This window comes from Mus caroli, unplaced genomic scaffold (genome assembly GCF_978045245.1).
Source record: "Mus caroli unplaced genomic scaffold, Mus_caroli_1 scaffold_1, whole genome shotgun sequence".
NCBI classification, from domain to species: Eukaryota; Metazoa; Chordata; class Mammalia; order Rodentia; family Muridae; genus Mus; species Mus caroli.
This window is the reverse complement of record NW_028227256.1, coordinates 83,786,232-83,808,702: the sequence shown is the minus strand read 5'-3', so window position 1 is coordinate 83,808,702 and position 22,471 is coordinate 83,786,232. Positions and strand designations below refer to the sequence as shown.

The following is a 22,471-nucleotide window of genomic DNA, read 5'->3' as shown; positions in this document are numbered from 1 at the left end:
GTTACAGCGCTAGGGTGATTGTCAGTAGAACCTACCTTCCTAGTCTACTTTATTTTTGTCATTTTTTTTGTTTTTCTTGTTTTTTTGTTTTTTCCCAGAGTTTCTCTGTATATCCCTGGATATCCTGCATTTCTCTGTAGACTAGGCTACCCTTGAACTCATAAAGATCTGCCTGCCTCTGGGTTGGGATTAAAGGTGCCACCACTACCACTATCAGGCAGGCTTGCTTGCTTGCTTGCTTTGTTTCTTTCTTTCCTTGTTTCTTTCTTTCTTTCTGTTTTTATTGCTGCCACCATCCAGATTTGTTGTTTGATTTCTTTCTTTCTTTTGTTTCTTTGTTGCTATTGATGCTGGGCAATGTACATAATTTTTAAAAATTTTTGTTCTTTACATACTTTATATCCTGAACACAATCTCCCCTGCTTCTACTCCTCTTAGCTCCTGTAGTTCCACTCCTCCTCCTCTTCTTCTTCCTCCTTCTCTTGTCTCCCCCCACCACCACCAAAAAAAAAAAAGAGCAGGCCTCCCAGGAATATCAACTGAACATGTCATAACAAACCCCCAAATCAAGGCTGGGAAGGTGACCTACTAGGAGGAAAGTGTTCCATGTACAAGCTAGGGGTCCCACAAGACCACCAAGCTACTCAACCATAACTTATATGCAGAGGACCTAGCTCAGACCCATACAGGGTCCCTGATTGACACTTCAGTCTCCTGTGAGCCCCTATGAGCCCTGCTTTGTTGATTCTGTGGGTTGTTTCTCGTGCTCTGGCTCCTTGAATCATTCCTGCCCCTTTTCTTTGGGGTTCTCCTGGCTTTTCTTAAAACAAGGCCTCATGTAACCTAGCCTGGCCTCAAACTCATTGTACAGCCAAGGACAACCATGAACTTGAATTCTGCATTTATCTCCTAAAATGCTGAGAATACAGGAATCCACTGCCCATAATTGGTTGTAAGGTGCTTGAACTCAAGCAAGCCAGGCAAGTAATCTACCTGCTGAGCTACATCTCTAGCACTACCCACTGAGCTATATGTCCGGCACTACCCGTCCTGTTCCTACGTCTACCCATACTTCAGGAACTCAGTGTTATCAGAAGCCCAAGCCTGAACTGGCTCCGTAGAAAACACATTCTTACATCCCCAAGTCAAAGAAGACCAAAAAGGCACACTGGTATGAAGGCAAAGATCATTTGCATGTTTTATTTAAAAGTAAACAGCTGTTAAGATAGAAGGGCAGATGTTTTCTTTATTGTAAAGACAGCAGTTACAAAAGAGTTACAAGTTACAAGTCAAATAAATATGACATTAAGAATTTTTGGTTTTGTTTTTGTTAAAAAATACCCCCCCACCCCCAGTATTTGTGAGAAATCCCAAGAAACTCACAAGATACAAAAAACTGGCTCATGGGTGAGAGAGAATACATTTCTTTCAGTTCTCTGGAACTGATGTCAGACACGGGAAGATGGTCATGACTTCAAAGGACCTTGGATGTCACTTGAGAGTTTCACAGGTCCACTCTAATTTGAATGGGGTCAGGTGACAGCTATCCTTCTACTCACTAATATTACTTCTGACAATTCTCTCATTCTTAACAGTAAAGAACTTAGGAGTGGGAAAATGGCTGGACTGGGAAATGAACGAGGGGGAACAAGAGGGTAGGCACTGTTAAGAGCCAGGAGACAGGCAAAGATAGCATCAAGCTAGTCCCTGGTTGGTGAGGGCTATAGGTATTGATCCACAAGTGCTCCTTCAAATCCCATCATCACCCTAGCGTGGAAGACGGTGAAAAAGAAGTCAGTGGAATCCGGGTAATAACAAGAAGGAGACAGAAGCTGACCAGGAAACAATACAAGGAACACAAAGGAAAAACTACCCGGGGCCGACGGGCAACATGTCCTCTGAGAACCATAGATGAACAGAAGTTGACATAGGACTACACAGGGATAAATAAGGTTTCCAAGAAGAAATGAATCTACAGATAACAGCAGAGGATCACGTGAAGGCTGCAAGGGCTGGCGGGCAAACCGTTTGGAAGGGGCCAGGATCCTGGGAAGGATGAAAGCAAGTTACTGGTTATCCAGAAGCACTAAGAAACAGGCCTGGGCCGTGAAGGGGACGTCATCTGAGCAGAGGACTGCAGGGATAAAAATGTGAAAAATCCTGGTCATCACCTCCAGGGTGTTAGTAAGGCACAGCCGTGGTCAAAGGTCAGGTCAGTCGGACTATGCGCTGAAAGCCGCCCTGAGCTCCCGGAAGGCTGCCTGGCGGAGCCTCCGGGCCTCCTCCTCCTGTTTCCGCTCTTCTTGCTCAGCTTTTAACTCAGCTTCGAACTTACTGGAGCATGACAAGGCCTGGGCCTGCAAAGAAATAGCAAACAGACGACACGGTGAGGGCAGGGAAGGATATGGGGGTACTGGCACCCCAAACCCTTGCAGCAGCCATACAAAGCTTGGACCAAGAGTGCTGGCACTGCTGAGGACACCTCTTCCTTTGGTCCATAATCTGCCGTTGAGTCGTTTACCTATGGCTGGCTTCTACCTGCTTCTATTTCGGGGTTGTTCTTTCTCGATTCTTTTTTCAGGGTGCTAATGCACACCCACTAGCTCTTGGTGGTAGGCAAGATCTACGGTGAAGCCACTTCCCCAGGTTCCCGCATTTATGTTTCTTTGGTTTCACAGCGGTATCGCTACATTCTGGTGGACCAGTCCTTGAACTGGGCCGAGTGGTATCCTCAGACCGCAAGAGAGAAGGTTCTCTGTTCATCAGTTGACTCAGAAACTCATGACTGATCAAGATGCAGAGGATAATCCACTATGGAATGCTCAGACACACATGGGACACACACCCTTCCCAAGGCTCAGAGACAATCCTGGAAGGGTGGGTGGAAACGCTACAAGAGCCAGAGGTCAGGGAGTACTGGAGTTGAAGGAGTGGCACCAGCTGTACTCGGGAACGCACAGCAGGTGAGGTTGCCCACTCTAGACCTGCACACCATCAAGCAAGTCAGCATTCTAGCATGGGGTGGGAAGTGGCTCGTGAGCCCCCACCCTTGAGAGTTTATGGGAAGTTGATGGCTTCTGGGAGAGAGAGAGTTTTCTTTAATTGTGTGACTCCTGATAGGTCATTCTCCAGTCTCACATCCAGAAATATATGGGCCACACAAAGCAGAGTCAATAGGTTTGTTTTGTTTTGTTTTTTTATTTGTTTGTTTGTTTGTTTGTTTTGTTTTTGAGACAGTGTTTCTCTGTGTCCTCTGGATTTGATATTTGTTTGTTTGTTTGTTTTGTTTTTTGAGACAGTGTTTCTCTGTGTCCTCTGGATTTGATATTTGTTTGTTTGTTTTGTTTTTTGAGACAGTGTTTCTCTGTGTCCTCTGGATTTGATATTTGTTTGTTGTTTTTTTTTTTTTTTTTAAAGGGATGCAAGTTGTGGGGTGGAGGGGAAGAGGTGGATTTGGGAAGAGTTAGGGGGAGGAGTTGGAAGCAAATAGGATCAAAATTCATTGTGTAAAATTCTCAAAGAATTAATAAAAAATATTTTAAAAAAACATTGCTATATTCTAGGTGGAAGAACAAAAGCAAATGCCTTGGGAGTCTTTGGCTGGGGTGGTATCCTAATATGGACTTCAAAGGGAAATCTTTTCTAAGATTTCATTTACTTATTTAATGTATATGAGCACACTGTCGCTCTCTTCAGACACACCAGAAGAGGACATTGGATTACGTTACTGTGAGTCACCATGTAGTTGCTGGGATTTGAACTGACCTCCAGAAGAACACTCAGTGCTCTTAACCGCTGAGCCATTTCCACAGCCCACAAGGAAAACCTTTACAATAGCTTTCTGAATGATGTGGATGCTGGGGGTGGGGGTGGGGGATAAACTTGGGTCCTCTGGGAGAACAATACATGTGCATAACCACTGAAGCATCTCTCCAGCTCCAATGCATCAGCTCCACCCTCCCTGTGGACTTTACCTTTCCATCAACATTGTAGTTCTTGGCTGAAATAGAATTCAGTGGCCGATGAACATGTTTATGTTCATGTTGTGAGTTGGATTTCATGTTTGTTTTTTTTTAACTTAATGATTTATCGTCAATGATACCATTTCAGGGGCAGGAGGATATAGCTCCGTTGGTAGAGGGTAGACTAGCATGTAAGAAACCAAGTGTATTTGCCCCGAGTACTGCATAAAGCTGCACTTATACCTGTAATCCCAGAACTCAGGAGGTAGATACAGAGAATCACAAGTGTGTTTGTGGATTGCCCTGGTGTTGTTTGTATTTTGATGCTAATTTTGCCTCCTCGAGAGGGATGGCTCCAAAGGAGGAGTGGATTTCATGTGAACCTTCTTCCCATTTTAACTAGTCAAAGGCTAGAGCCTGGATTGGGCAATGGAAGGGAAAGATAGGCTGGAGGGTTTAGAGAGGAAGAGAGAGGAAGGAGGGAGACGGAGGAGACAGAGGAAGACGGAGGAAGAAGAGGTGAAAGAAAGACAGAACAAAGCCATGTGGTCTGAAGAAGGTAAGTGAAGAGGTTCTCTCTCTGACCAATCTAGGCATGCGGCTTATAAATACAATAACTGAGTTATGTGTTCTTACTGGGGTTGGAAATTTATTGCAACAAGTGTGTGATCATCTTTGACTGCATAGCTAGCTTCAAGAGAGCCTGGGACACCCGAGACATGTCTCAATAATAATCATACCTTATCAGATAAAACTATTTCAAAATCCTCCCTCCTAGAAATGACTTTTTTTTTTCATGGTTTACCCATTTGTACCACCTCTCAGTGGCACGCTGAGTGTGTAGGTGATTTTAACGAAGGCTATGAGACGGCCCTTGACCACAGCTGTTCTGACTTATACCCGCACCGTCCTGAAGCAGATACACACTGACACACACCCTTGGCCGAAGCTTATGGTGATTAGCCTCACTTTTTTGCCAATCTGTAGACAAAAACACATTGTCATCTTCTCTCATTTCCCTCTTGGTGAGTTACCCACTTGGATCCTTTGCCCACTTTCATGTCCAGCTGCTTTTCCCTTCCAATTGGCAGCTCTCTACGGAATATCAGTCCCTTGCTGCTAATCTTCCTGCTGTCTCTTCCTATCTGTGGGTCTCCAAAGTACTTAAAATCTTGATGTAATGTATCAACCATTGGCTCTTGTCTTTTATAGCACATCAAAAAAAGCCTCCAATGCTCTAAATCCATTTTTCTGTATTTCCTTCTAATACTCTTATTGGATCTTCTGTATTTTGCTCATGTAGTCCAGGCTAGCCTCAAACTCACTCTATATTCCAAATTGGCCTTCAACTTTTGGCCCTTCTGCCTCTACCTCACAAACATTGGTTTGACAGGTGTGTGACATACCTGACTTTATTTGGTTCACACACACACACACACACACACACACACACACACACAGATTCTATTTTGGAACTGAGCCTTTTAGAAAAGACCTCCCAAAGACTGGGCATCTCCCCTTGTCTGTCTGTCTGTCTGTCAGTCTGTCTCAGATCTCGCTTCAACTTTTTGAGACAGGGTTGGACTGGCAACATGTGATCCTGCTGTCTCAGCTTCCCAAGTGACTAAGCTTAAAAGCTGTTCTCAGAATCTTCTGTTGACAATTCACTATTGTTCCTCTATTTCCTGTCACTCAACTCCTTCGTGGAAGACATCCATTCCTCGTTTGACATGCTACCTCCATAGCTGCTGTTCTTGCCCTCACACCCCCGCACAGGATTTAATACACTTGACATTCTGTTTAAGCATTGTTTTGGGAGGAAGAGGTAGGATCCAGTGGTCGCTTGTGTGCTTAGCATGCAGGAGGCCATGAATTCAAACCTGAGAATCAGAAAAATGGGCATAAATTTCTTTTTAACTAAAATTTGTTTGGAGACAAAGGCAGGAAGATTACAGACTTGAGGCCAACCTGGGCTACATATGAGACTCTATTTCAAAAACTACTAAAATGAAATTAAACATAAAAAGTCTCTAAATTCCTCAACACTTAACTGTATTAAAATATATGAGGGGGATGCACATAGGTTTGTGCAAACATGAGCCACTCCATCTGTGTGCATCGATGAGCATGCACATGTGTACACACACATGCAGAGGCCAGAAGGCCCTTTTCTGTAGTTCCTAGGGTGCTCACCTCATTTTAGCCTGGAGCAGCTTGCTAAGTAAGCAGGCTGGCTGGCTGGCTGGCTAGGGAACCCCAAGGATCAGGATATACCATCATGTCTGGCTTCTTTTTTGGGAAGGTTCAGGGGCTTGAACTTGGGTCCTCATGCGTGTAAGGGAAGTGCTTTGCCAAGTACACACTCTCTTTCCAACCCTACACAACCCTTTATATTGGGGGGGAGGGTGCCTGAGCATATAAAAGTGTTTACATCTCAGGTTTCTACAACCAACCCCTTCATGTACACAAAGGGCCGACTATACCTTCACTCCCCAGCTGCACTTTTGCCTGGCACACCATCATGTCTGCCCAACCCCCTCACCAATGTCCACCCTCACTGCCACGATCTAGAATTGCATGCTTCCATGCTGATGACACACTTAAAAAACAATCTCTTCAGTATGGAGAGGGAGCTTAGCGATTAAGAAAGAGCACTTACAGAGGACCAAGGTTCAGTTCCCAGCACCTACACGACAGTCCAAAAGCCTTGGAACCTCCAGTTCCAAGGACTCTGGACATATTCTTCTGCCTCTGTAGACATGTGGTACACATACATGTATGCAGGCAAAACACTCATACATAAAAACAAAAACCTCTTATTAGGATAGTGGCTAGAACCACTGGGACTTGGGATTTCCAGCCAGGGCTGGGTCTTCACTGGGTTTCTCTCTCCTCACAGTGGTCCTTCCATCTCTGCCTCCTTCAGCGGGAAGAAAGCAGATGTAGTCTTTCCACTACCTCAAGGAATGCTAGGCCTACAGGCAACTGGTTTGTAACTGCTCAAAAACCAATGTCCTCATTCCTAGAATGTCTGTGAGCCCCATTTATAAAATTAGTCATTACAACATTTTAAATCAAACGAATCTGTAATCAATTGAACCATTAGGAAAAAAGCCGGGCGTGGTGGCGCACGCCTTTAATCCCAGCACTCGGGAGGCAGAGGCAGGCGGATTTCTGAGTTCGAGGCCAGCCTGGTCTACAAAGTGAGTTCCAGGACAGCCAGGGCTATACAGAGAAACCCTGTCTCGAAAAACCAAAAAAAAAAAAAAAAAAAAAGGAAAAGGGTCGAGTACTGAAGGGCCATCATATTACATGTTACTATTATCTGCTGGGGCTGTGTCTCCACAGTGGGAAAGCTGGGTGATGATTTTAAGACTGTGGCTCCACCTGCATCCACATTCCACCAAGAGCTCCAACTCAACCTCAGTGTGAATATTTACACCATGGGAAACAGCCAACATCACACAGTTGGCCTTCATTGTCTGTCTACTCAATCCGGTCATAATGGGCTGGGGAAATGTTAAAAATGCAGGTGAAACCTTACATTGTCTGTGGCCTTTGCGTCATGAAATGTCTCGAGACTGAGGGGATGACCTCTTGGAACTTGAAATAATCAACAAGAAATTGCTTAGTACATCAAGTTGAAGTTTTTTTCTCCCCCACCCCATGGTGTGTGTGTGTGTGTGTACTTGTGCATGTGTGCGTGCTTTTCTGGGGGCAGCGAGGTATGTGGGGGGTATAGAGGGTATGTGTGTGCACGTGTAGATGTCAGCAGACCACCTCAAGTGTTGGTCTTCACCCTCACCTCTTTTGAGACAAGTACTTTTTTTTCCCCCAGGCTAGCTGGTCTGCTAGTTTCTGGGGACTGCTTCTCTCTACCTCCCTTCTTGCCACAAGAGAACCGAGATTATAGACATGTTAACATGTCCTGCTTCACAAAGGGTCTGGCAGTAAGCCTGTGTCTTGCTCAGTTCCCTGTTGCTTCTCCCCTGAAACACTCTCTTTGTCTCCCAGTAAATCTCTCGTGGGCTATTTCTTGTATGGTGTGACTTAGTGGTGTTCCTTGGCTCCTTGACTGCCTTGGTACCTTTCTCCTCAGAGCTGTAACACTCAGCCCCCTTGAGAATCAGTCACCATGGAGCTCTGACAGTCCTGGTGCTTGCTATGCAGCCCAGGCTAGCCTCAAATGTGCTCCTTCTGCCTTGGCTCCCTAAGGATTGAGATTATAGGCCTGCACCATCACACCCAGCCAGAGGCTCCAGAAGCCTCTTTTCTTTTCTTCTTTTCTTTTCTCTTTTCTTTTCTCTTCTCTTCTCTTCTCTTCTCTTCTCTTCTCTTCTCTTCTCTTCTCTTCTTCTTTTCTTTTCTATTCTTTCTTTCTAAATTACCTCAACCTATGAACTAACCTTCATACTGGAACTGATTTTTTTTTAATTCTATTTTAATGTGTTTAGATATTTTTGCCTTCATGTAAGTCTGTGCTCCACGTGCATGTGTGGTACCCACAAAGGCCAGAAGAGGACTTTGGAAGTCCTGAGACTGGAGTTACAAACAATTGTAAACAGTCATGCAGGTGCTGGGAATCAAACCCAGGTCCTCTGGAAGAGCCATTGCAATCACAATTTGGCAACAGATACAAGATCCAGGGGGAAAAAGTACCTTCTCCGTGGATCGATCTCTGTGAATCAATAGCTACTTGGAGTATGACAAAGGCTATAAAGTATGTTATTTATAGAATTCAAAACAAACTTGGTGTTTATAACACAGGGCCTGGCAAGATGGCTCAGTGGGTGAGACTGCTCTTCCAAAGGTCCTGAGTTCAAATCCCAGCAACCACGTGGTGGCTCTCAACCACCCATAATAAGATCTGATGCCCTCTTCTGGTGCGTCTGAAGACAGCTACAGTGTACTTATAATAATAAATAAATCTTTGGACCTGAGCGAGTGAGGTTGGCCAGAGCAAGAGAAGTCCTAAAAATTAAATTCCCAACAACCACATGAAAAGCTCACACCCCTACAGAGCAATTGTGATAAAAAACTGCATGGTACTGGTATAGTGACAGACAAATAGACCAATGGAATAGAATTGAAGACCCAGAAATGAACCCACACACCTACGGTCACTTGATCTTCGACAAGGGAGCTAAAAACATCCAGTGGAAGAAAGACAGCATTTTCAACAAATGGTGCTGGCACAACTGGTTGTTAACATGTAGAAGAATGCGAATCGATCCATTCCTATCTCCTTGTATTAAGGTCAAGTCTGAGTGGATCAAGGAACTTCACATAAAACCAGAGACACTGAAACTTATAGAGGAGAAAGTGGGGAAAAGCCTTGAAGATATGGGCACAGGGGAAAAATTCTTGAATAGAACAGTAATGGCTTGTGCTGTAAGATCGAGAATTGACAAGTGGGACCTCATGAAACTGCAAAGCTTCTGCAAGGCTAAAGACACCATCAATAAGACAAAAAAACCACCAACAGATTGGGAAAGGATCTTCACCTATCCTAAATCAGATAAGGGACTAATATCCAATATATATAAAGAACTCAAGAAGGTGGACTCCAGAAAGTCAAATAACCCCATTAAAAAATGGGGCTCAGAACTGAACAAAGAATTCTCACCTGAGGAATACCGAATGGCAGAGAAGCACCTGAAAAAATGTTCAACATCCTTAATCATCAGGGAAATGCAAATCAAAACAACCCTGAGATTCCACCTCACACCAGTCAGAATGGCTAAGATCAAAAATTCAGGTGACAGCAGATGCTGGCGAGGATGTGGAGAAAGAGGAACACTCCTCCATTGTTGGTGGGATTGCAAGCTTGTACAACCACTCTGGAAATCAGTCTGGCGGTTCCTTAGAAAATTGGACATAGTACTACCGGAGGATCCAGCAATACCTCTCCTGGGCATATATCCAGAAGATGTCCCAACCGGTAAAAAGGACACATGCTCCACTATGTTCATAGCAGCCCTATTTATAATAGCCAGAAGCTGGAAAGAACCCAGATGTCCCTCAACAGAGGAATGGATACAGAAATTATGGTACATTTACACAATGGAGTACTACTCAGCTATTAAAAAGAATGAATTTATGAAATTCCTAGCCAAATGGATGGACCTGGAGGGCATCATCTTGAGTGAAGTAACACAATCACAAAAGAACTCACACAATATGTATTCACTGATAAGTGGATATTAGCCCAAAACTTAGGATACCCAAGATATAAGATACAATTTACTAAACGCATGAAACTCAAGAAGAATGAAGACCAAAGTGTGGACACTGTGCCCCTTCTTAGAATTGGGAACAAAACACCCAGGGAAGGAGTTACAGAGACAAAGTTCGTAGCTGTGATGAAAGGATGGACCATTTAGAGACTGCCGTATCCAGGGATCCTTCCCATAAGCAGCTTCTAAACGCTGACACCATTGCATACACTAGCAAGATTTTGCTGAAAGGACCCAAATATAGCTGTCTCTTGTGAGACGATGCCGGGGCCTAGCAAACACAGGAGTGGATGTTCACAGTCAGCTATTGGATGTATCACAGGGCTCCCAATGGAGAAGCTAGAGAAAGTACCCAAGGAGCTAAAGGGATCTGCAACCCTATTGTTGGAACAACATGATGTACTAACCAGAACCCCGGAGCTCTTGTCTCTAGCTGCATATGTATCGAAAGATGGCCTAGTCGGCCATCATTGGAAAGAGAGGCCCATTGGACTTGCAAACTTTATATGCCCCAATATAGGGGAATGCCAGGGCCAAAAGAATGGGAATGGGTGGGTAGGGAAGTGGGGGGCGCTATGGGGGACTTTTGGGATAGCATTGGAAATGTAACTGAGGAAAATATGTAATAAAAATATTAAAAATTAAAAAAAAGAAAAGCTCACACCCATCTGTACAGCTGCAGTGTACTCATATACATAAAATAAAATAAATAAATCTTATAACACAGGACCTCCTGTAGTCCAGACAGCTGCTGAACTCTGTATGTAGAACTCTGAATGTAGTGGACCTGGGCCTTGAACTATTAAACTTCCTATCTCTGCCTCCTGAATGCTAGGATTACAGGATGATAGTTTGTTGCTAAATGTTTACCCAGGAAACACTGTCTAAGCTTCAACATCCTTATCTTCAACGTGGGACAATTGTTGGGTCTGTTGATAAATGCCTGGTTTTTCCAGCACTGGGGCGGTGATAGCAGGAAGATTGCAAGCTCAAGGTCAGCCCACACTATGGAGACTTCTTATCAAGTCACACACACACACACACATACACACACACACACAAACACAAATGGGACAATAACACCTACCTCCAGGGAGTTGGTGTATGAACTTGAAGCATTCAAAGAGGTCTGACCCAGCACCAACTCTCCCTGTCCCTCACCATTCCTAGCTAGGACAACAGGAGAGAGATTTGCCATCTCTTCACCCAGGAATCTTTTGTCTCCTGCAACACAAAAGTCCATCTCGCCTCTGGGTTCTATAGCCTACCCCTGACCATCTAGATTCTGGGTTCTATAGCCCACCCCTGACCCTAACCCCCCACCCCATGTCCTATCTTCTCGACCATCTCACTTTTTATTTCTTCGTTTCCTAGACAATTTCCCCCTGATAGGAACACATGCTGACCTCTCTCAGAGGCTGCAAAGTAAACAAAAAAAATTTTTTTTAACCTAACCCCAAGCTACTGTCTCACCTGCCCAGGCATCTGCAATAGAGACTTGGCTCTCAGGGCTCCTCCTACCAGGTCCATTCTAGTCCTATCCCAACACAATCAGTCCAACAGGATGAGTCTGATCCCTTAAGCATCTCTACCTAGGGCTGGCCAGATGGCTTGCTGCCAAATCTGACAACCTGAGTTTCATCTGTAGGACCCACATATTGGAAAGAAGGAATTGCTAGGGATGGAGAGATGGCTCAGAGGTTAGGCGCACACACTGCTCTTCCCGACGGACCTAAGTTCAATTCCCAGCACCCACACCAAGAGGCTCAAAGCCACCTCTCAATTCAGAGACATCTGACAACTCTTACTTCTCTGGGCACCTGCAGTCATAGTCCCATACCCCTGACACAGACATAGCCATATACTAACTAACAAAAAATAAAAATGAAATTTTAAAAACCCAAACCACTCTTGTCCTGCAAAGTAGCATTTTTCTCTGGCATTCCCTTGGGCCCCTGATGACCTGTCTTCCTGAAAACTTAAATACAAGTCTTCCCCACAGTCCAGTTGCCACTAAGATCTACTCTCCTGCGGGTTCAGCATGTGCCTGGGATGATGGCTCCCATCCTCTGTGTTCCTGGGTGCCTGTAAATCAGATTTCCTCCTCCATCTTTCCGATAGGAAGCTCACCTGGTGTGTGGAGTCTGGGCCCACCCCTGGCCCCAGGAGTGGGCTATGATGACAGCTGTGTTCCAGCCACTGCTAAAGGTGGGTACAGAAAATGTTAGAACTGCTTCATGATCCATCCTTACAGCAAGACACACAGACGTCCAAGACAAACAGACAGACATTTTTATAGCCTCCATGTGGCCATGATTGGAGGACCACCTGCAGCCATCACCATATCCACCAAATCCGTGCATGTCTCTATACCTTGGACTTCCCACCAAAGCCCGGTTTATCACTCCCCCTCCTCAAACCACTCCCACTTGGGGGAGGGGCTTTCTTGATAGAAACAAAACAAAACAAAACAAAACAAAACAAAACAAAACAAAACAAGACAAAACGCCCCTCAGCTCTCCTCCTCAGTGCACACCTCCTATTTGGTCTTCCTAAATTTCCCAGTAAGGTAGTCACGAGCACTGAGTTCCAAAGTTGTGTGTCCCTTTTTGTCCCTGGTTCCCTGTCACAATGCTTGACAACTGGTATCCCTCTCAATGCACTAGCGCAACTGTCCTAGGTCAGTCCTGCACAAATGCCTCTGAGGGCTCTCCAGGTGTGTGTGCTATCCCAGCCTGGCTGCACATGAAGCCACCTGCAGCACTGGATCAGCCACAGCTTTCCTGACAACTCACCCTTCCCACACACACCCAAAAAAGTTTTACAGAGACTTGGGTTGGGCCTGGGAGGCCAGTCTATAGGTGTCCTCTCAGCCTGGGGGTTCCATCTAGGGATCATCTGCTCTCAAGAGTCACCTACCTCATGACAAAGGGGGAGAAGTGTGGCCCCATCCCTAGGTCTGCATACTTGCACCTTGCTTTCCCAGCTATGGCGCCAGCCCTGCCTGCTCACACGCTCCTGTGTCCTCCCCAGCCTCCAGGACTCCTGGCCCTCTGAGCCTTGGAGCCTGCACTTGCAGTTCCCATGACCAGAACGCCTTCCTTCCTTGATTACAAGGTGAATCCCCATTCATCTTGGACCATCTGTCACCAGTGTCATCTCCTTTATGGCCTCTCCCAGGTCCAAGCAGTGCTTCCCTCCATTCGTCATTCATGCAAAACGTTTATTGAGAGCCATTACACACCGGGCACTGTAATTACAAAGATAACACGCCTACTCTGCCTTTGAGTCTCGCTGCGGAGGCAGACATATAAACACGGCGAGTAGGAAAAAGTTTATTGTTTTTTTTTTCTCGTTTCATCTTTTCACCTTATAAAAACAAAGCACACTAATTCTACAACACTCTGAAAATATAAAATGAGTCCCTTGACGTAACTATTACAAATACTTTCATACATAATTACCTGGGCTGCATTCCATATTTAAAACCAAGTGTCACAGGTATTGCTTTGCTTGCTTTATTTTGGACGTCTGTCTACACATACTGTGCAGCCTCATCTCAATCTTTGATGGCTAAACGCACAGTCACACCACAACAGCTTTGTCTCTGAAAACGGAAGTTTAGGTTGTGTCCAGTTTCTTTCTACCTCAGCAGCATTATAGGAAATTCCCTGCTAGGAGCCCAAGCACATCGGAAGGGAGACAGTCCAGAGGCAGGAGAGTAACTGCTCTACAGACAGATCAACGGATACCCTTCCCACAAGTGTCCGAGAGCACTCTGAACAGACATAAAACAGTGGCACTTACACAAGGAATACAGGTACTTGGGGGAGAGGGGCCTTTCCAGACCTGGTTAGCCAGGAGTAGGCTGCCCTAGAAGGTGGTCCCAAAGGGAGCAGAGTTTTCCAAACAGAGGCCTTGGGGTGGCGCTCTGGGCAAAAGGAGCTACAGGTTCTGAGAATTGCTTGTGAACATTTCCAGTAACATCTCAAGGATTGGATGAGGCTGGAGTGGGAATCACAGGCAGGTCATGACTGGTCCTGCACACCTAGATGACACAGTCACAGGGAGTCATGCACTTCACCTGCAGCACTTGGCCCAGTGCACCACAGCAGTGATTGTGTCCTGCTGCTCAATCCTAGGCCTCTTCCCAACAAGTCTCAAGAGATCACAAACGTGATGGATCTGATGGCCAGAGAGGCTCCGTCACAGTGGCAGGAACTCCTTCCTTATCTCTACACCCTGTGTCAATGAGTCATGGGCTTTCCTCCCTGTACTGCGTAGGCCCCCTGAGGAAGGCAAATGTTCTGTCCCCTCTTTCTGGGTTTCAGAAGTCAATGCACTGACTGATCTTTGCCAAGAGAGTCTATCCCTGCTCAGCATCATAGACAAAGTGAGAATTGAGTCCTGTTTTGAGCTCTAAGCAGGCCAGGATGTCACCAAGGTCACTCTGGCCTTGGATAAGCTCCTGGAAGAAACTCAAAGTTCCCCAGAGGCTGGAAACGGAAGAAGCATGCAGTCCCAAAAGCTAGGACGACATGCTGGCTGCTCCCCCACGAGCCAGGCAATTGCTTAACACTATATGTGTAAGCTCATTTAATCCTGTTGCTGCCTGTGTGGTACAAATGGAAACAGAGCCAGAGTGACAATGTGAGCCCAGGAGGCAGATCTGCTCTGGGGTGAATGACCCGGTGGGAAGCATGTACCCATCCACTGTACCCTGCCCTGCTTGGCAGCAAGCGTGGAGGGCTCTCCTGTCTGTGTATCTACAGGTATGCTCTGCAGAGACAAGGATGCAGCAGCTAACTTTGGGGAGGTGCCTCGGTGTTCAGTGACTGTGAACTCCCAGGGCTGTGGGGCCTTCCCACCTCTGGACCACTCTCAATGAAGCAAACATTGATGTGGGGCAGGCCACTTTGGCATCTTTCTCTGAACCTTCTCCTGCTTGTCTCCAACCCACATATTACTTTTTTAAAGATTTATTTATTTATTTTTATTTTTTGGTTTTTCGAGGCAGGGTTTCTCTGTGTAGCCCTGGCTGTCCTGGAACTCACTCTTAGACCAGGCTGGCCTTGAACTCAGACATCCACCTGCTTCTGCCTCCCAAGTGCTGGGATTAAAGGCGTGTGCTACCACGCCTGGCTAAGATTTATTTTTAATGATAGCTATTTTAAAGTAAGTGTGTATGTGTCTCCATGGAGGCCAGAAGAGGGTGTCAGATTCCCTGGATCTGGAGTTAGAGGAGTTGGGAGCTGCTTAGGTCTTGGGAATCAACGTCCAGTCCACTGCAAGAGCAGTGTCTCCCAGCCCTCCACCGAAGATGTTTAAGATGTAAAAACTAAGGCTAGTGAGATGGCTCAGTGGGTAAGAGCACTGACCGTTCTTCTGAAGGTCCCGGGTTCAAGTCCTAGCAACCACATGGTGGCTCACAAGTTCACTGTGAGCTACAGTGTACTTAGGTATAATAATAAATAAATCTCCGGGCCTGAACGAGCTGGGCCAACAGGAGTGAGTGGGATTGACCAGAGCAACCAGAGACCCTAAATACAATTCCCAACAACCACATGAAGGCTCACAACCATCTGTACAGCTACAGTGTACTCATATACATAAAAATAAACAAATAAATAAATCTTTTTTTAAAAATAAAAGCGGGGGAGGGGGGGGAGGGGAGGAGCTGTTAAAGCAACTCAAGTGGTTGTGGAGATAGAAAGGAGCCCTTAGGCACAGTCCAGATGCAGAGTATGTCTTGGAGCCTGGAACCTACAAACCCTCTGGAGCCAGTGAGCAGGTGTCTTCTATACTGTGTCTGTTTTCCAGATGGTATGAGGATACACTCTCTCACTCCCAAGTACCCGCACGGGTTATACAGCTTTCCTTGTCCTGAGGGAGGTAATGGGTCCCTGGATAGGAAGTGGCTGTCACAAGGGCAGGGTCAAGGAAGAGTGGTGGCTGCATAGGAAAGGGAACAGATGCTCACCTTGGCTTCGAAGAAGTTCTTGGCACCTCTGACACCTTCCAGGGCGACATCAATCTCGGAAAACTTGGCCAGTGCCAGCAACCCACTGTCCTCCTGCAGCTCACCAGCAGCAGCCTTGTGGAAAATGAGCAGGAACTGTGGGAGGGAGAGGGACAAAAGGGCTCTGACTGCTCTGCTATTCTGGTCCAAAACATCCATAACAATCCTTCTAGCCTGAGCAAGAGACATTTTGCCCAAGCATTTGAAAAGGGTAGGTTTCTGCCGGGCGGTGGTGGTGGTGGTGCACACCTTTAATCCCAGCACTAGGGAGGCAGAGGCAGGAGGATCTCTGCACAAGTTTGAAGGCCATCCTGGTCAACAGAGCGAGTTCCAAGACAGCCAGGGCTGTCTCAGAGAAACCCCATCTCAAAAAAACAAAGCAAACAAATAAAAACAAAAACAAACAAAAGAAGGAAGAAAAGAAAAAAAGATGAGTTTTTAAAATTTTTTAATTTTTAACTAAATGTGTATGGGGGATGTGTGTGTGTGTGTGTATGGGGGGGGTGCAGGTGTCCACGGTCTTCAGAAGAGGGCGTTGGAACCCCTTAAGCTGGAGTTACTGGCAATTGAAGGCTGCCTGATATGGGTACCAGGAACCAACTTGGATCCCCTGCTAGAGCATCGAGCACTCTTAGTCATCTCTCCAGCCTGGAAAAGAAGCCATGTCTGTGCCTATGTAGAGAATTGTTTTGTTTGATACCAGGTCATCACAACCAAAAACATGGAGTTAAGGTGGGAAGGCACATGCTTACTACATGTAGGGGCCTGAGTCCAATCCCCAACACCAAACAAATTCATTGAATTAAATGTAAATCCTCTCCTCCATCCATTAATGCCACTGTTGGGAATCTAGCCCTCAAAAAACCCACATAGTAGGGTTGCAGAGTAGCCTGGTTGGTAGAAAGTCCTGGGTTCAATCCCAAGAAAGTACTGCATATGCTAGATATGATGGGGTAGGCTTATAATCTAACATGTACTTATTTGCTTGTATTTGTGTCTTTGAGGCAAGGTCTCACTGTGTAGCCTTGGCTGGGCTAGGTAGACCTGGCTATATAGACCAGAAAGGCCTTGAAGTTAAAAGATCCACCTGCCTGTCTCTGTCTCCTGTCTCTGTCTCCAAACTGCTGGGATTGAAGGCATATGTCTACCTCACATTAGTTAATTAATTAATTAATGCACTTATTTATTTATTGGGTATGTGAGTATAGGCGTGCACATTCCACGGCACATGTGTGGAGGGTAGAGGGCAACCCTCTGGCCACAGTTCTTGCCCTTCTACCTCACTGAGGCAGGGTCTGTCATTTCTGTTGCTGCTGTCTGCTCAAGGCTACCTGGCCCTCCACCTCCCCACGGGCTTTCCTGGCTCTGACTCCCAGCTCCCCGTAGGCGTGTGCTAACACACCCAGCGTTCTACATGTGTTCTGGGGATTAAACTTCAGGCTTGTACGGCTAGGATGGCTAGAGCCTCAATCCCAGTGACTCTCAACTTTCCTAACGCTGCGACCCATTGATATAGGTCCTCATGCGGTGGTGACCCCCAACCATAAAATTATCCTCCTTGCTACTTCATAACTGTAATTTTGCAACTGTTGTGGACTGTAATGTAAACACCTGATATACAAGATATTGATATGTGACCCCCCAACTTGTTGCGACCCCCCAGGTTGAGAACCACTGCTATATTCAACTATTTCCCCAACCCTGATACACTATTTTTTAAGTAAATAGTTTAATTATATTTGTTTATAAGTACGATTATGGTCTTTTAGGGGTGTGTAAATTGGTCTTGAGTCTTGAGCTCACAAAGATCCACCTGCCTCTGCCTCCCAAGTGCTGGGATTATAGACTTTTACCAGCCTCAACCTAATTTTTTAATATTAAAAATTATTTATTTACTTTGTGCGTGTGTGTATGTGTGTGTGTGTGTGTGTATGTATGTGTATGTATGTGTATGTGTACGATAGCAGTGTGTGTGTGTGTGTGTGTGTGTATACCATGGCACACATGTGGTGGTCAGAGGACAACTGTAAAGTTGATTCTTTTCTTCATGTAAGTCCCTGAGATTAGACTCAGGCTGTCAGGTTTGTCCTTTACACACTGAGCCATCTCACTGCCCCCCACCCCTGGCCCCCCTTTTTCATATCTCTTAGCCATTTCTATTTTTTTCTCATGTGTTCTGTATCCGCATAAGACTGCTTACCTTTCTTATGGCTTACTAAGAGATCTTTGTAGGCCTTAGTAAGTTTCAAACAGGTTAGCTCTGCTGCGTGTCATTTGAGTGTGCTGGGGCTATGGCTGTTTTGTTGGTTTGCACACATGCCAGAACACACATGTGGAGGTCAGAGGGCAGCTTGCAGACTCCGTTCTCTCCTTCTGCCATGTGGGCCCCTGGGATCAAACTCACCCGGGCAGGCTTTACATCAATTGTCTTTATACACTGAGCTGCCTCATGGACCCTGTTTATTATTTTTGTTTCTTGTTCCTCAGTGCTCTGGCTGTCTTGGAACTCACTCTGTAAACTAGGCTGGCCTCAAACTCACAGAGATCCACCTATCTCAGACTCCTGATGCTAGGATCAAAGATGTTTGATACCCCACTGGCTCTGTTTATTAATTTTGAGATGAGAGGGTCTTGCTACGTTGCTGGTCTCAGTTAATACTCCTGTGTTGGTCTCTGGAACGAGTTGAGACTACCACTGTGTGCCACAAATTCTTGGCTTCTTTATGGTATCTTTTGACTCCAGACATTTTTTACATAAAGTCTGTCAAATCTTTCTTTCCTCTTACCAGAGACAGCCTTAGAAAAATGTTCCCCAACACCAAGGTTACATAAACAGTCAGGTTTGTTTCTGTCTAGTATTTTTATAGCTTTACAAGAAAAACCATGTAAATATTTAATCTCTGAAATGTCTTCTGTTCTATTGGTAGGGTAATCATTAACCATATTTTTCTCCCAAATAGTTACTCAGTAAGCCCCACATTTATTGTGTAACCCACTGTCTTCTTCCACATTCAAAATGTGTAACCTAAGCGAAGTAGTCTCTGAGGGCAGCTGTGTTAGGGCCTCTGCAGAATAAATTCTTAAATTGCAGTCCCCCTTCTCCTAGCCTCCTCTCCCAGGGTTACTTTCCGGTTATTTGGTTCTTTTCTCTGTAATTTTTATAAAGCTAGCATAGTGGCTCACACGTATAACATCAGCATCAGAAGGCTGAGGTAGGAAGATTGCCAACAGCTTCAGGCCAGTGTTGGCTATGGCGTGAAACAAAACAAACACCCTATGAATTAATTATTCATCTTGTATATGTGCATGCCATGGTGTGTGTATGGAGATCAGAGGACAACTCTGTTGGTGGCTCTCTTCTACCATGTGGGTCCCAGAGAATTGACAGATTGTCAGGGTTTGCCCCACAAAAACCTACAAGCTGGGGGGACGGGGCAATGGAGGGATAGATCTGTGGTTAAGGGCACTTGCAGGGGACTCGGATTCCTCCCCAGCATCCACAGCGTGGCTCACAACCATCCCTACCTCTGCTTCTAGGGGATTTGACACAGTCTTCTGGCCTCTGTGAGCACCAGTCATGCACGTGGTATGCATACATACATGGAGGCAAGACTTTTATACACACAAAATGGACACATTTTTAAAAATTACAAATCTGGGCCGGAGAGATGGCTCAGCATTGAAGACTGCTCGTCCAGAGGTCCTGAGTTCAATTACCAGCAACCACATGGGGGCTCACAACCATCTGTAACAAGGATCCGATGCCCTCTTCTGACGTGTCCGAAGACAGTACAGTGTACTCACATACATGAAATAAATGAATAAATCTTTTTTTAAAAAAAAGTTTTTTAAAAAAAATTACAAATTTGAGCCGGGCGTGGTGGCGCATGCCTTTAATCCCAGCACTCGGGAGGCAGAGGCAGGCGGATTTCTGAGTTTGAGGCCAGCCTGGTCTACAAAGTGAGTGCCAGGACAGCCAGGGCTACACAGAGAAACCCTGTCTCGAAAAAAAAAAAAAAATTACAAATTTATTGGCCTAAAGAGCATTGTGCAGTTTCTATAAACACTACCATCCCCCACTTATAAGCAGCTGGACCAAGCTACCAGAAGAGGTTTCTCCAGGTTTTTAGGTGACACCGAAAGCACATACATAGGAAGAATGAGCCGGGCAGTGGTGGCACACACCTTTGATCCCAGCACTTGGGAGGCAGAGGCAGGTGGATTTCTGAGTTCAAGGCCAGCCTGGTCTACAAAGTGAGTTCCAGGACAGTCAGGGCTACACAGAGAAACCCTGTCTCGAAAAACCAAAATAAGAAAGAAAAAAAAAAAAAAAAGGAAGAATGTTTGACAGGCACCACTTCAACAGGCTTCCCAAATCCCAACTGCAGGGTCTTAGCTCCCAAGGCTGGAATGCCCTGCTCTCTGCTTCTTACTCAGACCTCGCTCTGCCTTGGACAGTGGGGAGGTGGGGGTGTGGCGGGAAACTAATCAAAGAGACGGAGTGACGTGTGCAAGGTCTTGTGGCTTCTCTGAGGTCCCTGGAGCTGTCTGGATTAAATGGAATACTCCCGGTCTCCCACCTGCAGCTTCCAACTCTCTCACTAGAGGCCGGCAAAGACTCAGTTTGCAGCAGTTCTTAGAGCTAGCACATTGGTTGAAAGCAAGTGGATCAAAAGAAGCCAGGCCCCCAGCAACAGGACAGAGGCCAGGAGGGTAGGGACAATGGTGGCTGCTGCATTCCTTTTGGTTCTCTCTTCTCTTGTGAAAGGTGGGTGCAGTAGAGACTTCAGCGTTGCAGATGGGGGCTGTGGGATGCAGGAAATGCCTGCCACTCGGTACCTGGCTCCTATGATGCTTGGTCCTTAGTAAAAACGTGGTGGTTGGCTGCTTTAAGAAGGCAAATAGGCCACTGTGGGGGAGGATGTTTTTTTCAAGGGTTACGTGTTATGAAGGGAGTTTCTTTGTCTTCTGCTCTTCTCTCACCGTGAGTGAGGCTCTCTCATCCGCTCTTACCCTGCGCTTTCCACCCTGAGCTCAAGCAGTACATAGCCTGCAGAGCTTTGCAGAGGCTTTGCCCTTGAACTCCCAGGCCAAGACAAACTTTTTTCCTTTCTGAACGATCCAGGCTGGGACTGGGACATTCTGTTATCGCAACAGAAACCAGGCTGAACATGTAGCCATCCTTAAAGCACTTCATCTACTGGAGGTCCCCACGAGGAGCTGCCTTCCACAGTAACACTTCTGAGGGGTCCAGGGAGCCCACTCAGAAAAGAAGGAGTGTTGCTCCAGCTGAGCATCCAGGGGCTCTCCATTCCTCAAGACTCAGCTTCCTGGCCTCTAAAGAGGGGGGCTGGCTAATGGGGTGGTTCAGAGTGTTTGTCGTCAAGCCTGACAGCCTGAGTTTGATCCCCCAGGGTCCATGTGATGGGAGTTAACCTCTGACCTTCATAGGTGTACCCCTTCCCTCCACACAAAATAAATAAGTACAACATAATTTTAGATAGGTGTCAGTGGAGATGACAGTGTTCACACTCACGGAAGGGCCTGGTGGGCCTGAGCCATTAGCGAATCCCCTCTGCTCTCTCCCGGCACTGTCTGTTCTGAGGCCTGAGGTCCAACGCTATACAAGCTTGCTCTGTCAGTTCAACAGGTGACCAACGGCATCCCCATCATAACTCAGGGGTCTCCCAACCCCAGCCAACCAGCTAAAGCAGGAGGAGGAAGAGGAGGGAAAGGGAAGGAAGGAAGGAATAAAAGAAGGAAGGAAGGAAGGAAACAAGGGAGGGAGGGAGGAAAGAAAGAAAGAAAGAGAGAGAGAGAGAGAAGGGAGGGAGGGAGGGAGGGAGGGAGGGAGGGAGGAAAGAAAGAAAGAAAGAAAGAAAGAAAGAAAGAAAGAAAGAAAGGAAGGAAGGAAGGAAATAAGGGAGGGAGGAAAGAAAGAAAGAAAGAGAGAGAAGGGAGGGAGGGAGGGAGGGAGGAAAGAAAGAAAGAAAGAAAGAAAGGAAGGAAGGAAGGAAATAAGGGAGGGAGGAAAGAAAGAAAGAAAGAAAGAAAGAAAGAAAGAAAGAAAGAAAGAAAGAAAGAAAGAAAGACAGAAAGACCAGTTCAACCCAAGTGCATCCAGTATACCAGGCACTCCCGGTTCACCCATTATAGTCCCTCACTGCCCGACGACCTTGTTTGTTTTCCTATTTATAGTCCACAAAGACTGGCATGGTGTGAGTTGGAAAAGGTCCGAGCTGTGACTCTGGGGA

The 22,471-nt window shown here is 46.0% G+C and overlaps 1 protein-coding gene across 2 annotated transcripts in view; it reads right to left on the bottom strand.

Moving 5' to 3' along the window:
- Positions 1-1,184: 1,184 nt before the first annotated feature.
- Positions 1,185-22,471, bottom strand: part of Efhd1 (EF-hand domain family member D1) — a 49,113-nt gene continuing 27,826 nt past the window's right edge. The window contains exons 3-4 of one of the 2 annotated variants that reach the window (XM_021163758.3): positions 16,179-16,313; positions 1,185-2,357 (exon numbers count right to left, since the gene is read on the bottom strand). In XM_021163758.3, coding sequence (XP_021019417.1) covers positions 2,223-2,357; positions 16,179-16,313 — 270 coding nt within the window. In that variant the 3' untranslated portion in view covers positions 1,185-2,222. The remainder of the gene's footprint in view (positions 2,358-16,178; positions 16,314-22,471) is intronic. The other variant, XM_085839139.1, reaches the window with a different exon arrangement.